The following is a 14,239-nucleotide window of genomic DNA, read 5'->3' as shown; positions in this document are numbered from 1 at the left end:
CAGTGTGGAGGTTCCTCAAAAAATTAAAAATAGAACTACCCTATGACCCAACAATTGCACTACTAGGTATTTATCCACGGGATACAGGTGTGCTGTTTCAAAGGGACACATGCACCCCCATGTTTATAGCAGCACTATCAACAATAGCCAAAGTATGGGAAGAGCCCAAATGTCCATTGATGAATGAATGGATAAAGAAGATGTGGTATGTATATATATAAAATGGAGTATTACTCGGCAATCAAAAAGAATGAAATCTTGCCATTTGAAACTTTGTGGATGGAACTAGAGGGTATTACGCTAAGTGAAATCAGTCAAAGACAAATTGTATGACTTCACTCATATGAGGACTTTAAGAGACAAAACAGAGGAACATAAGGGAAGGGAAACAAAAATAAAAACATGGAGGGAAGCAAAACATGAGACTCATAAATATGGAGAACAAACAGGGGAAGGAGCTAAGATGGCGGAATAGCATGGAAACTTTTTGTGAGTCTCGCATCCATGAAATACAGCCAGACCAACACTAAACCATCCTACACACCTAGAAAACTGATTGGAGGATTAACACAACAATCAGCACAACCTGAACCACAGAATTCAGCAGGTACGCAGCGCAGAGAGCTGAACGTGGGGAGCAAGAAGCCGCAAAAGTAGGGAACCGCTTTTGCAGGTGGAGAGAGGACGGAGACCGGGGACAGGGGAGAATATGGGAAAAGCACCCCTCCCCAAAAGCAGCTGGAGAGAAGGTGGAATATTGGAAACAGCCGCAGGGACTAAACTAAAAAGGGAGAAAGGAGAAAGGAGAGGGTTTAAATGCCATTGAGACTGTAAACAAGGGGAACGCAAAGGCTGCAGCTCCGCAGCTCCCTACCTGGCGGTGCTCTGGTGGGAAGAGCGAACCCCCAGGAGCAGAGTGGGGTCCGGGAGGTTCTCAGGCCACATGAGGTAAAGCAGTTCCACTGCTGGAAGGACATTTGGTAGAGACTGTTGAAGCCCCCTGATCCCAGCAGACCCCAGAAAACGGCCACATTCGCTGGCGCTGGGACAAGCATCCTCGTTAAAGGTGAAGCCTGGTGCCAGGTGCGTGTTGTGATTTCCCACAATCCCTGAAACGCTGCTGCTACACTGTCTTGCGAACTTGTCCTGGAGTGGGCTGGCACCTGGCCGCAGTCTCGAGGCACCGGCAACAACAGGGTCCAGCGGACGTTCCTGGGTGCAGCCGATATTCAGCCATTGCTCATGAGGCAGTTGCTCGTGAGACCCTCCCACAGAGGGGCGGAACGGGTCAAGGCCACAGTCCTTCAGGAGTAAGGGGCCGGGGAAAACAGTCACATGTGAGACAAAACTCGGGAGAGAGGTACTCCCTGGGGCCTGGTCACGGAGAGCAAAAAAGCAGGGAGTGGAGGGGAACTGATGATAGAGGACGGGTACACGATTGCTGATCCGGGAGAACAGACCCAGTAGCCGGGTGGCGCCATTTTCACCGCTCCCGCGCATGCGCATATGCACCTACGAGCGCTGCAACAAGCCACCCCAGTAGGCTAACAGCGCCATCTAGTGGAGAGCGGAGCTGTTACACTGAGCCCCACCCAACTGGGCCAACTTCGCTCTTCAAGAACACAAGTGTCACTGCTGACTTAATTTATGGACTATAAAGGGCTACATAGACTGACTTCTAGGGGAAAAGGAAGCAAGTTCAGTCCTACTTCAATTTGTTAGCAAATTGTCATCTATTCAGTTTTTTCTTCGTTTTCCTTTTTCCTTTTTCTCTTTTACAATTCTTTTACTTGAATACAGAAAGAGAAAAAATTCATTTTGATTTTGAATTTTTATTAAAAATATATTTCTTTAATTTTTATTACTATATTTTTTACTTTTGTGTAAAAATTTTCAAATTCGACTTTACTTCCATCATTTTACTTAGTCTGCTTCAGTGTACTCACCTTTTCAAATTTTCAAACAATTTCCTTTTTTTCTTTTTCTTTTTTTCTCTTTTTCATTTCTTTTCTTTTTCTTGAATGCAGAAAGAGAAAAACTTCATTTTTAATTTCAATTTCTATTAAAATATTTTTATTTAATTTTTATTACTATATTTTTTGCTTTTATGTAAATTTTTTCAAATTCTATTTTACTTCCATCATTTTATTTTAGTCTACTACAGTGTACTCACTATTTTAAATTTTCAAATGATTTCTTTTTTTCTTTTTTCTCTTTTTCACTTTTTATTTTTTCTTAAGTACAGAAAATGAAAAAATTCATATTTACTTTTAATTTTTATTAAAAATATTTGTCTTTAATTATTTTCTACTATATTCTTTACTTTTGTGTACATTTTTTTCAAATTCCATTTTACCACCATCATCTCATTTTAATCTACTTCAATGTATTCATTTTTTCAAATTCTCAAACGATTTCCTTTTTTTTTCTCCCCCCCTTTTTTTTCTCTAATCTGTCAAACCACTTTCTTTTTTTTTTTTTTCAACGTTTATTTATTTTTGGGACAGAGAGAGACAGAGCATGAACGGGGGAGGGGCAGAGAGAGAGGGAGACACAGAATCGGAAACAGGCTCCAGGCTCTGAGCCATCAGCCCAGAGCCTGACGCGGGGCTCGAACTCACGGACCGCGAGATCGTGACCTGGCTGAAGTCGGACGCTTAACCGACTGCGCCACCCAGGCGCCCCTGTCAAACCACTTTCAACACCCAGACCCAAACACACCTAGGATCTAGCATCATCTATTCGATTTGTATGTGTGTGTGTTTAATTTTTAATTTTAATATTTTTTAATTTTAATTTTTTTAATTTCAATTTTTCTACCTCATTAATTCCTTTTCTCCCTTCAAAATGACAAAATGAAGGAATTCACCCCAAAAGAAAGAGCACGAAGAAACGACAGCCAGGGATTTAACCAACACAGATACAAGCAAGATGTCTGAACCAGAATTTAGAATCACGATAATAAGAATACTAGCTGGAGTCGAAAATAGATTAGAATCCCTTTCTGCAGAGATAAAAGAAATAAAAAATAGCCAGAATGAAATAAAAAATACTATAACTGAGCTGCAATCACAGATGGATGCAGCGGTGGCAAGGATGGATGAGGCAGAACAGAGAATCAGTGATATAGAAGACAAAGTTATAGAGAATAATGAAGTAGAAAAAAAGAGGAAGATTAAGGCAAAAGAGCACGATTTAAGAATTAGAGAAATCAGTGACTCATTAAAAAGGAACAACATCAGAATCATAAGGGTCCCAGAAGAGGAAGAGAGAGAAATAGGGGTAGAAGTGTTATGTGAGCAAATCATAGCAGAAAACTTTCCTAACCTGGGGAAAGACACAGACATCAAAATCCAGGAAGCACAGAAGACTCCCATTAAATTCAACAAAAACCGACCATCAAAAAGGCATATCATAGTCAAATTCACAAAATACTCAGGCAAGGAAAGAATCATGAAAGCAGCAAGGGAAAAAAGTCCCTAACCTATAAGGAAGAAGATCAGGTTTGCAGCAGACATAGCCACAGAAACTTGGCAGGCCAGAAAGGAGTGGCAGGATATATTCAATATGCTGATTTGGACAAATATGCAGCCAAGAATTCTTTATCCAGCAAGACTGTCATTCAAAATAGAAGGAGAGATAAGTTTCCCAGGCAAAAATTAAAGGAGTTCGTGACCGCTAAACCAGCTCTGCAAGAAATTTTAAGGGGGACTTTCTGAGGGAAGAAAGGATGAAAAAAAAAAAAATATATATATATATGTTTAAAATATATATAAACAAATAAATACCAAAAGCAAAAAAAGATTAGAAAGGACCAGAGAACACAACCAGAAACTCCAACTCTACAAGCATCATAATGGCAATGAATTTATATCTTTCAGTACTCACTCTAAACGTCAATGGACTCAATGCTCCAATCAAAAGACATAGGGTAACAGAATGGATAAGAAAACAAGATCCATTTATATGCTGTTTACAAGAGACCCACTTTAGACCTAAAGACACCTTCAGATTGAAAGTAAGGGGATGGAGAACCATCTATCATGCTAATGGTCAACAAAAGAAAGCCAGAGTAGCCATACTTATATCAGACAATCGAGACTTTAAAATAAAGACTGTATCAAGAGATGCAGAAGGGCATTATATCATAATCAAGGGGTCTATAGACCAAGCAGACCTAGCAATTGTAAACATTTATGTGCCAAATGTGAAGCACCCAAATATATAAATCAATTAATCACAAACATGAAGAAACTCATCGATAGTAATACCATAATAGTATTTCAACACCCCCACTCACAGCACCCTTTCACACAATAGTTGAAGGAGACTTCAACACCCCACTCACAGCAATGAACAGATCATCTAATCAAAAAATCAACAAGGAAACAATGGCTTTAAATGACACACTGGACCAGACGGACTTAACAGATATATTCAGAACATTTCATCCTAAACCTGCAGAATGTACATTCTTCTCCAGTGCACATGGAACATTCTCCAGAATAGACCATATACTGGGACACAAATCAGCCCTAAGTAAGTACAAAAAGATCAAGAGCATACCGTGCATATTTTTAGACCACAATGCTATGAAACTCGAAATCAACTACAGGAAAAAATTTGGAAAGGTAACAAATACTTGGAGACTGAAGAACCTCCTACTAAAGAATGAATGGGCTAACCAAGCAGTTGAAGAGGAAATTAAAAAGTATATGGAAGTCAATGAAAATGATAACACCGCAACCCAAAACCTCTGGGACGCAGCAAAGGCGGTCATAAGAGGAAAGTATATAGCAATCCAGGCCTTCCTAAAGAAGGAAGAAAGATCTCAGATACACAAGATTTAACTTACGCCTTAAAGAGCTGGAAAAAGAACAGCAAATAAAACCCAAAACCAGCAGAAGACAGGAAGTAATAAAGATTACAGCAGAAATTAATGCTATTGAAACCAAAAAAAACAGTAGAACAGATCAATGAAACCAGTGGCTGGTTCTTTGAAATAATTCACAAAATGGATAAACCACTAGCCAGTTTGATCAAGAAGAAAAAGGAAAGGACCCAAATAAAATCAAGAATGAAAGAGGAGAGATCACAACCAACACAGCAGAAATACAAACAATAATAAGAGAATATTATGAGCAATTATATGCCAATAAAATGGGTAATCTGGAAGAAATGGACAAATTCCTAGAAGCATATACACTACCAAAACTGAAACAGGAAGAAATAGAAAATTTGAACAGACCCATAACCAGTAAGGAAATCGAACTAGTAATCAAAAATCTGCCAAAAAACAAGAGTCCAGGGCCAGATGGCTTTCCAGGGGAATTCTATCAAACATTTAAGGAAGAGTTAACACCTATTCTCTTGAAGCTGTTCCAAAAAATAGAAATCGAAGGAAAACTTCCAAACTCTTTCTATGAAACAAGCATTACCTTGATTCCAAAACCAGAAAAGACCGCACTAAAAAAAGAGAACTATAGACCAATTTCCCTGATGAACATGGATGCAAAAATCCTCAACAAGATATTAGCCAACCAGATCCAACAATACATGAAAAAAATTATCCACCATGACCAAGTGGGATTTAGGGCTGGGATGAAGGGCTGGTTCAATATCCGCAAAACCATCAATGTGATTCATCATATCAATAAAAGAAAAGACAAGAACCACATGATCCTCTCAATAGATGCAGAGAAAACATTTGACAAATACAGCATCTTTTCTTGATAAAAACCCTCAAGAAAGTAGGGATAGAAGGATCATGACTCGAGATCATAAAAGCCATATATGAAAGACCCACCACTAATATTATCCTCAATGGGGAAAAACTGAGAGCTTCCCCCCTAAGGTCAGGAAAAAGACAGGGATGTCCACTCTTGCCACTGTTAGTTAACATAGTATTGGAAGTCTTAGCCTCACCAATCAGACAACACAAAGAAATAAAAGGCATCCAAATCGGCCGGGAGGAGGTCAAACTTTCACTCTTTACAGATGACATGATATTCTATATGGAAAACCAAAAAATTCCACCAAAAAAACTTTTAGAACTGATCCATGAATTCAGTAACGTCACAGGATATAAAATCAGCGCAGAGAAATTGGTTGCATTCCTATACACCAATAATGAAGCAACAGAAAGAGAAATCAAGGAATCAATTCCATTTACAATTGCACCAAAACCCATAAAATACCTAGGAATAAACCTTACCAAAGAGGTGAAAAATCTATACACTATAGAAAGCTTATGAAGGAAATTGAAAAAGACACACAAAAAAAGGAAAAATATCCCATGCTCCTGGATGGGAAGAACAGATATTGTTAAAATGTCAATATTACCCAAAGCAGTATACATATTCAATGCAATACCTATCAAAATAACACCAGCATTCTTCACAGAGTTAGAACAATCCCAAAATTTGTATGGAACCAACAAAGACTTCGAACAGCCAAAGCAATCTTGAAAAAGAAAACCAAAGCTGGAGGCATCACAATCCCAGACTTCAAGCTGTATTACGAAGCTGTAATCAAGACAGTATGGTACTGGCACAAAAACAGACACTCAGATCAGTGGAACAGAATAGAGAACCCAGAAATGGACCCACAAATGTATGGCCAACTAGTCCTTGACAAAGCAGGAAAGAATATCCAATGGAAGAAAGACAGCCTTTTCAGCAAGTGGTGCTGGGAAAACTGGACAGCGACATGCAGAAGAATGAACCTGGACCACTTTCTTACACCACACACAAAAACTCAAAATGGATGAAAGATGTCAATATAAGACAGGAAGCCATCAAACTCCTTGAGGAGAATGCAGGCAAAAACCTGTTTGACCTTGGCCACAGCAACTTCTTACTCAACACATCCCCAGAGGCAAGGGAAACAAAAGCAAAAATGAACTATTGGGACCTCATCAAAATAAAAAGCTTCTGCACAGCAAAGGAAACCATTAGCAAAACTAAAAGGCAACCGACAGAATGGGAGAAGATATTTGCAAATGACATATCACATAAAGGGTTAGTATCCAAAATCTATAGAGAACTTATCAAACTCAACATCCAAAAACCAAATAATCCAGTGAAGAAATGGGAAAAAGACATGAGTAGACACTCTCCAAAGAAGACATCCAGATGGCCAATCGACACATGAAAAAATGCTCCACATCACTCATCATCAGGGAACTACAAATCAAAACCACAATGAGATACCACCTGACACCTGTCAGAATGGCTAACATGAACAACTCAGGCAACAACAGATGTTGGCGAGGATGCGGAGAAAGAGGATCTCGTTTGCATTGCTGGTGGGAATGCAAACTTGTGCAGCCACTCTGGAAAACAGTATGAAATTTCCTCAAAAAATTAAAAATAGAACTACCCTATGACGCAGCAATTGCACTACTAGGTATTTATCCAAGGGATACAGATACGCTGTTTTGAAGGGGCACATGCACCTCCATGTCTATAGCAGCACTATCAACAATAGCCAAAGTATGGGAAGAACCCAAATGTCCATTGATGGATGAGTGGATAAAGAAGATGTGGTCTATATACACAATGGAGTATTACTCGGCAATCAAAAAGAATGAGATCTTGCCATTTGCAACTACGTGGATGGAACTGGACGGTATTATGCTAAGTGAAATCAGTCATTCAGAGAAAGACAAAAATCATATGACTTCACTCATATGAGGACTTTAAGAGACAAAACAGAGGAACATAAGGGAAGGGAAATAAAAATAATATAAAAACATGGAGGGGGACAAAACAGAAGAGACTCATTAATATGGAGAACAAACAGAGGGTTACTGGAGGGGTTGTGGGAGGGGGGATGGGCTAAATGGGTAAGGGGCACTAAGGAATCTACTCCTGAACTCATTGTTACAGTAGATGCTAGCTAACATGGATGTAAATTAAAAAAAATAAATTTAAAAAATATATATCTGGCTATGACTCTCCCAAATAACATTTCCAATTTTATCCCACCCTTCTGATGTGGAATCACTAGGAACAAAGACTGCCCTTGAGCCTCCTTGAAAAAGACTATGCCAGGTCCTCCTCACTGCTTAGATGGTAGCCAGACCCCAGGGACCTGAAGCTTGGGGACAGATCTTTCAGCTAAAGAAGCCCTCCACCTGACAGCTGGTCTTTTTTTCCCCTTAAGTTTATTAATTTACTTGGAGAGGAGAGAGAGGGAGCAGGGTAAGGGTAGGGGCAAAGAGAGAGGGGAAAGAGAGAATCCCAAGCAGACTCCTCAGTGCAGACCCCCTTGCAGGGCTCGAACTCACAAACCGAGAGATTATGACCTGAACTAAAATCAAGAGTCGAACGCTTAACCGACTGAGCCATCCAGGTGCCCCCTGACAGCTGGTCTTATATGAACACTGGAGACCCTCTGCATCAAAGGACTAGAAGGAGAAGCAGCTGATATGGATGTAGACTGCTTCCACCCAAGATCATTTGAACCTGAAACTCTTTCTTCTTCCCATTCATTCCTTAACTCTGGTATTAGCTTGGAAAGATAACACCATCATCGGTATCTCCCAGGTCATTGCTGAAGGGGGTAATCTCTGGAACTTAGGACAGTTTTTCATTTTGGGCTAGGAGAAAACCTGGCCTAACTGACCCCTGGTCTTTTGATCTCTTTAGCTGGTTACCTTCAGGTTTCAGCTCCCGATCTAGGACCATTGGGTTTATTATGCTGCCCCTCGTTTGTTTTGTACAGTCATTTTTTAGCCTTGTACCTGTGGCCCATCAAACCCTTTGTAGAAATGATGGACCCCATGGGTGATGCTGGCTCAAAGTTTCAAGATGACCTCTAGTGATTACAACCTTGATAAGATACGGACTTTAAATGGCGAACACCCAAGAGTTATTTCTCTTACCTTTCCTTGTTACTCAAACGTGGTCTTCAATGGCCTCCATTTGCTATGCACTTTTCCCTTTGACATGCAACATGATGATCAGGAAAGGTGTGGGACAAAACCACTAGATATGGAAAGCCTGACTCCAGAACAGTGATGATTTCGAGGAAAGATCTTGATCAAAAGGGGAGGGGGGCAGGGAATGTGAAAATGAATAAAGAAAATCTCATTCAAAAATGGAGCTGGGACATCTGGCTGTCTTGGTCCGTATATCATGTGACTCTTCAACTCAGGGTCACGAGTTCAAACCCCATGTTGGGCGTGGAACCTACTTATTAAAAAAAAAAAAAAAAAAAAAAAGAGTGGGGAGGCACAAAGGGAGAGGACTGAGGCACCACCACTCACACACAGCAGCAGGAAAGGAGATTTCCAACCTGCCCAGCAACTGCACGCTGCCCTCACCTGCAGCCAATGAGAAGCTGTAGCCAATGAGAAGCTGCAGCCAATGAGAAGCTGCAGCCAATGAGAAGCTGCAGCCAATGAGAAGCCACAGCCCAGTTATAGCGCTCCTTTCCCTCCAACGAGCTTTTGTGCCAAACAATCCCTGGAAACTTCCTCCTTTCCTCTCTAGAAGGTTGAGCTCCTCCTTTGTTCTCCAGACTTTCCCATGGTTCCCCCTAGTTTGCAATTTCTCTGCTATTTCAGAATCAACTCAATTGATGCTCCATAAACTTTGTTGCTTAATTTTTTTCATTTTTATTTTGAGAGACAGAGTGCATGCTAGCAGGAGAGGGGGGGCAGAGGGAGAGAGAGAAGCTTTTTTAAAAATGTTTTATTTTATTTTTGAGAGAGAGAGAGTGCGAGCGAGGGAGGGGCAGAGAGGGGGCAGGGGGACAGAAGATCCGAAGTGGGCTCTTCGCTAAAAGCGGAGAGCCTGACGCAGGGCTTGAACGCTCGAACCACAAAATCATTACCTGAACCAAAGTTTGATGTGCAACTGACTGAGCCACCCAGGTGTCCAGAGAGAGAGAGAGAGAGAGAGAATCTTAAAATCTTAAGCAGGCTCTACACTGAGCCCCTGACATAGGTCTCAATCACATGACCCTGGGATCATGACCTGAGCCGAAACCAACAGAGGGGTTGCACAGAACTTAATTTTCCAAACAACATAAACTTACCTCTCTAACGTGAAAACATTTAATTGGCATGTCCAAACACATTAAACTTCCCCTTGTTGCTTTGTTTTGTTTTGTTGCACAGAAACATGAGGAAGAATTCCATACCAGTGTCAGTGCAGGGAATGGGGGGACAAGCCAGGCAATCAGCCAAAAATACTGACTCAATTTCTTTTCTTTGGAGAAGATTCAGGTTTTACTGAATAAGGATATTTAGGAGTACATCAAATCTTAATGGAGAAATCTTTATTAAAACCTTTCCTCCTCCTCCTCCCCTCTCTCCCTCCTCCTCCCCTCCTCCCCCCTTCTCCTCCCCTCCCCCTCCCCCTCCTCCTCCTCCTCCTCCAGCCCATGGGGCCTCCTGCTGAAGAAAATCTCCAGGCTCCACCAAGGATAGCAATCTCAAGAGCAGGGTCCAGGTACCCTGGGGCTGAAGGTTCAACAGGTCACATTTGCTGCTGTGCTCTGAGTAAAGAAATGTATCTTTGCACCCATTTTTCCTTTGGCTGTGCACAGACTTTATGGCCTTTTTTGGTAATGAATCTGCAGAAGAGAGAAGCTGACAGTCAGTACTGAGAACTTTTGCCTCCTGAAGAGATGGAAAGGGAGGGTCAGCCACTTGACTGACTTTCTCTGGCCTTGCTGCACCTGTTACACAGTTTCTGTTCCGTCTTCTGGTCCTTCTTTCCCCTTGGCCCTGTTTTCTACTGGAGACCATGCTTCCAGGCCCACCTCCCCCAGGAAACCATTTCCAACAGCTCTAGTCCGAAGCATGTAACCTGTACCATGCCTCTTAATTCTTTTGTTTTAATGGAAAAGCTTTATTGAGACATAATTCACACACCATGCAATTTACTCTTTAAAGTGCATAATTTAGGAGCACCTGGGTGGCTCAGTCGGTTAAGTTCCTGACTTCGGCTCAGGTCATGATCTCATGGTTTGTGAGTTTGAGCCCTGCGTCGGGCTCTGTGCTGACAACTCAGAGCCTGGAGCCTGCTTCAGATTCTGTGTCTCCCTTGCTCTCTCTCTCTCAAAAATAAAATAAAACATTAAAAAAACTAAAAATAAAGCATATAATTATAATTCATTGCTTTTTAGTAGATCCACGGATGATGCAAACATTACTACCACCCAGTTTAGAATCTTTGCCTCAACCTCCCAAAGGGAACCTCATATGCATCATGCTGCTTAATTCTTCTTCTCCTTTTTTTTTGTCGTTATTTTTAATTTGTGGAATTATAGCATATGAAATCTTTAAGCAAAAACAGGCGATAAAAGCCTGTCATGCTGTTTAATTCTTAACCACATTATCCTGGGCTGTTTGCCGTGGCCGCTTATACGGGATTCCTGCACTCTCACGATGCTGTGCACTCATGGAGAGTGGGGGGTCGTGGTTGATATCCCTGAATGTCCTCCAGCCTTCTGTCCCCTGAGACCACTCCTGAGGGTGATGAGAACCTAGGTCCGGGGCACTTTAGCCTGGAACAACTTGCAGGGTGCAGTAGTATTTACGGGGCTCTCAGGTCCCAGCACAGGCAGGGAAAAACAGCCCAAAGTGGGGAGGGGTGAATAAGGGAGAGGCAGTTTTGTGAATGTTTGAAAGCATAGCTGGGAATGTCTCTGACATCACTCCCATTGAAAGAAATATAGGCCAGCCTTAGGGACTGGTTGACCGGTGGCAGATTGTGGCAGAAGTGATGGTGTGTGACCTCACAGACAAAGTCATAGAAGGTTATGGAGTTTCTGCCAGGTTCATGGGGGCACTTATGCTGGAGCTTAGAACCACCTTGTTTTTTTTTTTCTTTCTAGTTTTTATTTAGTTTTGAAAGAGACAGAGACAGAGACAGAGACAGAGAGAGAGAGACAGAGCATGAGTGGGAGAGGGGCAGAGAGAGGGAGACACAGAATCTGAAGCAGGCTCCAGGCTCTGAGCTATCAGCACAGAGCTCAATGTGGAGCTCAAACTCACAAACCATGAGATCATGACCTGAGCCAAAGTTGGACACAACTGACTGAGCCACCCAGGTGCCCCCCTCTTTTTTAAAAAATTTTTTTTATTAATTTTATTTATTTATTTTGGAGAGAGTGACAGAGACAGAGGAGTGAGCAGGGAAGGGGCGGGGGGAGGGGGAGAGAGAGAGAGAGAGAGAGAGAGAGAGAGAGAATCCCAAGCAGGCTCCACACTGTCAGCACAGAACCCGATGCAAGGCTCCAACTCACAAACCGTGAGATCATGACCTGAGCCGAAACCAAGAGTCAGACGCTTAACCAACTGAGCCACCCAGGTGCCCCTGTTCTCTCTTTTATACCCAGCACTTAGCACATTGCCTGGCACATGGTTTGAAAGTTAGGAAACCAAGGCTAAGGGTCACACTTGTTAGTGGCAGAGGCAGGGTGATGACCTAAGTTACCAGGTTCCCATCCTGAGCTCATCCTGGCACTGTGGGGGTGTGCCCAGAACCCATGCAATCACATGGCCAGTAGGAACCCTGAAAGCCCAGACAAGAAATACTCACATCACAGCCCGCTGGGAGCAGCTGCTCCTGGTGAATTTATAGGCATGCACCCACTTCCAAGGAAGGATCTTGTGGCTATATTGGAAGCAGCAGAACTTGGCCACATTGCTGCCACCTAAAAAACAGGGAAAGGAAGGAGCCTGGAGGTGGCCCTTTGCTTCTCCTCCCAGCCTGCCTGAGAAGGGAGTGGGACAGCTCCATACATACGTGTGGCAACTCCGAGATGGACACTCAGGATGAAGATCAGGAGAACAAGAAAGCCAACAGGAAGGCTCTTCATGGTGCCACAAGCGGGGCCCTTCACAGTGTCCTCCCAAGTTCCTCCTGACTCCACTGGACTCCCTTTTATAGGGTTGAGTCGTCCCTGAAGAGAATTCCAGAGAATTTTGTGGCTGAGGCAAAAACAGCTCTTTTGACCCTATCACGTAAGAACAACCTGTTACCCAAGGAAGAAGACTGGAAAGAAAGGGAAAGTCTTCTGAGGGAAGGGGAGGAGCCAGCACCCCACTGGGAGTTTCTGCCTGCCTCTCCCATCCCCTGCTTTTGTCTGAATCAATGCTTTCCTGTTTGAAAAGCAAAGGCAGAGGGAATGAAATAGTAATTCTTGAGAACTGACTTAAATCACCTTAGAACACAATTGATGTTGTTCTGGACTGATTTCTAGCTCTTGACCCTAGCCTTCTTTGCTTCCTAAACATTGCTTATCTCTTGGTGAAGTACAGACAGTCTCAGGACAGGAGCACAGAGCAGCCCAGCCATGATAATGAATGCTGAAGAACAATGCTGGGGCGTGTGCCCGTCCTGTCTTCTCAGTGCCACACATCACCTGACACACAGGGTCAGAGCTGCTTGGGGGCACTTCAAGCTATCTCTTCAGGGTTAGAGAGCTCCAAACCAGACAGGACATCACAATTGCCTGGACCCTGAACACACACACACACACACACACACACACACACACACCTATATTCCCTGTTCCTGCTTTGTACCTCCTGGATCAGGCTTTTGGGGAGGGGTATCCAGGAATCTATATATTAGCCAGATTTGGCCAAAATGGGGAAAGTGAATTCTAGAATGGGGCAGTGAATTTCCCCCAGGAGAGTCTGGGGGGCAGGTAGAGAGGGACTTTCACATCTGTATTTCATAACACTGTGTTCAGTCATATCCACCCCCGTCCTCCAGATGATGCCCCCTGGGGCTTTAACATTTTGAGTTTAAGGTAAAAGAAAAAAATCCATCTAGAACCATAGAATTTTTCAGAGCTGAGACCCTTTAAAACAACACCCGCCCCCAACCACCCACCCAAGTCATCCAGACTGTTTTGACTACAGTTCTGAACTCACTGCTGACCTTGTCACAAGCTAAGACAGCTCAGACTTTGACAAAGTCTTTTTAGGTTCTTTTTAAAATTTGGCTGAAATCTGGGGCGTCTGGGCGGCTCAGTTGGCTGAGCATCCGACTCTTCATTTTGGCTCAGGCCATGATCCCAGGGGCGTGGGATTGAGCCCCACTACGGGCTCTGCACTGAGCTTGGAGCATGCTTGGGATTCTCTCTCTCTTTCCTTCTGCCCCTCTCCTCTTCACACACACACACACACACACACACACTCTCTCTCTCTCTCTCTCTCTCTCAAAAAAAAAAAAATTTGGCTGAAATCTATATTTTCATTGCTTCCACCAAT

General features: G+C 42.7%; 1 protein-coding gene across 1 annotated transcript; it reads right to left on the bottom strand.

Moving 5' to 3' along the window:
• Nucleotides 1–10,386: 10,386 nt before the first annotated feature.
• On the bottom strand, nucleotides 10,387–13,239 carry CCL26 (C-C motif chemokine ligand 26). Its single transcript, XM_047839271.1, has 4 exons — nucleotides 13,183–13,239; nucleotides 12,765–12,921; nucleotides 12,558–12,672; nucleotides 10,387–10,584 (listed from the first exon to the last, which is right to left on the bottom strand). The coding sequence occupies exons 2-4, from the start codon at nucleotides 12,835–12,837 to the stop codon at nucleotides 10,488–10,490; spliced, it is 285 nt and encodes a 94-aa protein (XP_047695227.1). The 5' UTR covers nucleotides 12,838–12,921; nucleotides 13,183–13,239; the 3' UTR covers nucleotides 10,387–10,487.
• Between the last annotated feature and the right edge of the window lie 1,000 nt (nucleotides 13,240–14,239).

This window comes from Prionailurus viverrinus, chromosome E3 (genome assembly GCF_022837055.1).
Source record: "Prionailurus viverrinus isolate Anna chromosome E3, UM_Priviv_1.0, whole genome shotgun sequence".
NCBI classification, from domain to species: domain Eukaryota; kingdom Metazoa; phylum Chordata; class Mammalia; order Carnivora; family Felidae; genus Prionailurus; species Prionailurus viverrinus.
The sequence above is the reverse complement of the archived record's forward strand: the minus strand, read 5'-3'. Positions and strand labels throughout refer to the sequence as shown.

What these genes read in the sequence shown, in the direction of transcription:
- CCL26 (XM_047839271.1), bottom strand. Translation starts at nt 12,837, where the DNA reads ATGAAGAGCCTTCCTGTTGGCTTTCTTGTTCTCCTGATCTTCATCCTG. An exon ending in CCATCTCGGAGTTGCCACAC is followed by an intron (nt 12,673 to 12,764) that starts GTATGTATGGAG and finishes CCTGTTTTTTAG; the next exon opens with GTGGCAGCAATGTGGCCAAG. An exon ending in TGCTCCCAGCGGGCTGTGAT is followed by an intron (nt 10,585 to 12,557) that starts GTGAGTATTTCT and finishes TCTCTTCTGCAG; the next exon opens with ATTCATTACCAAAAAAGGCC.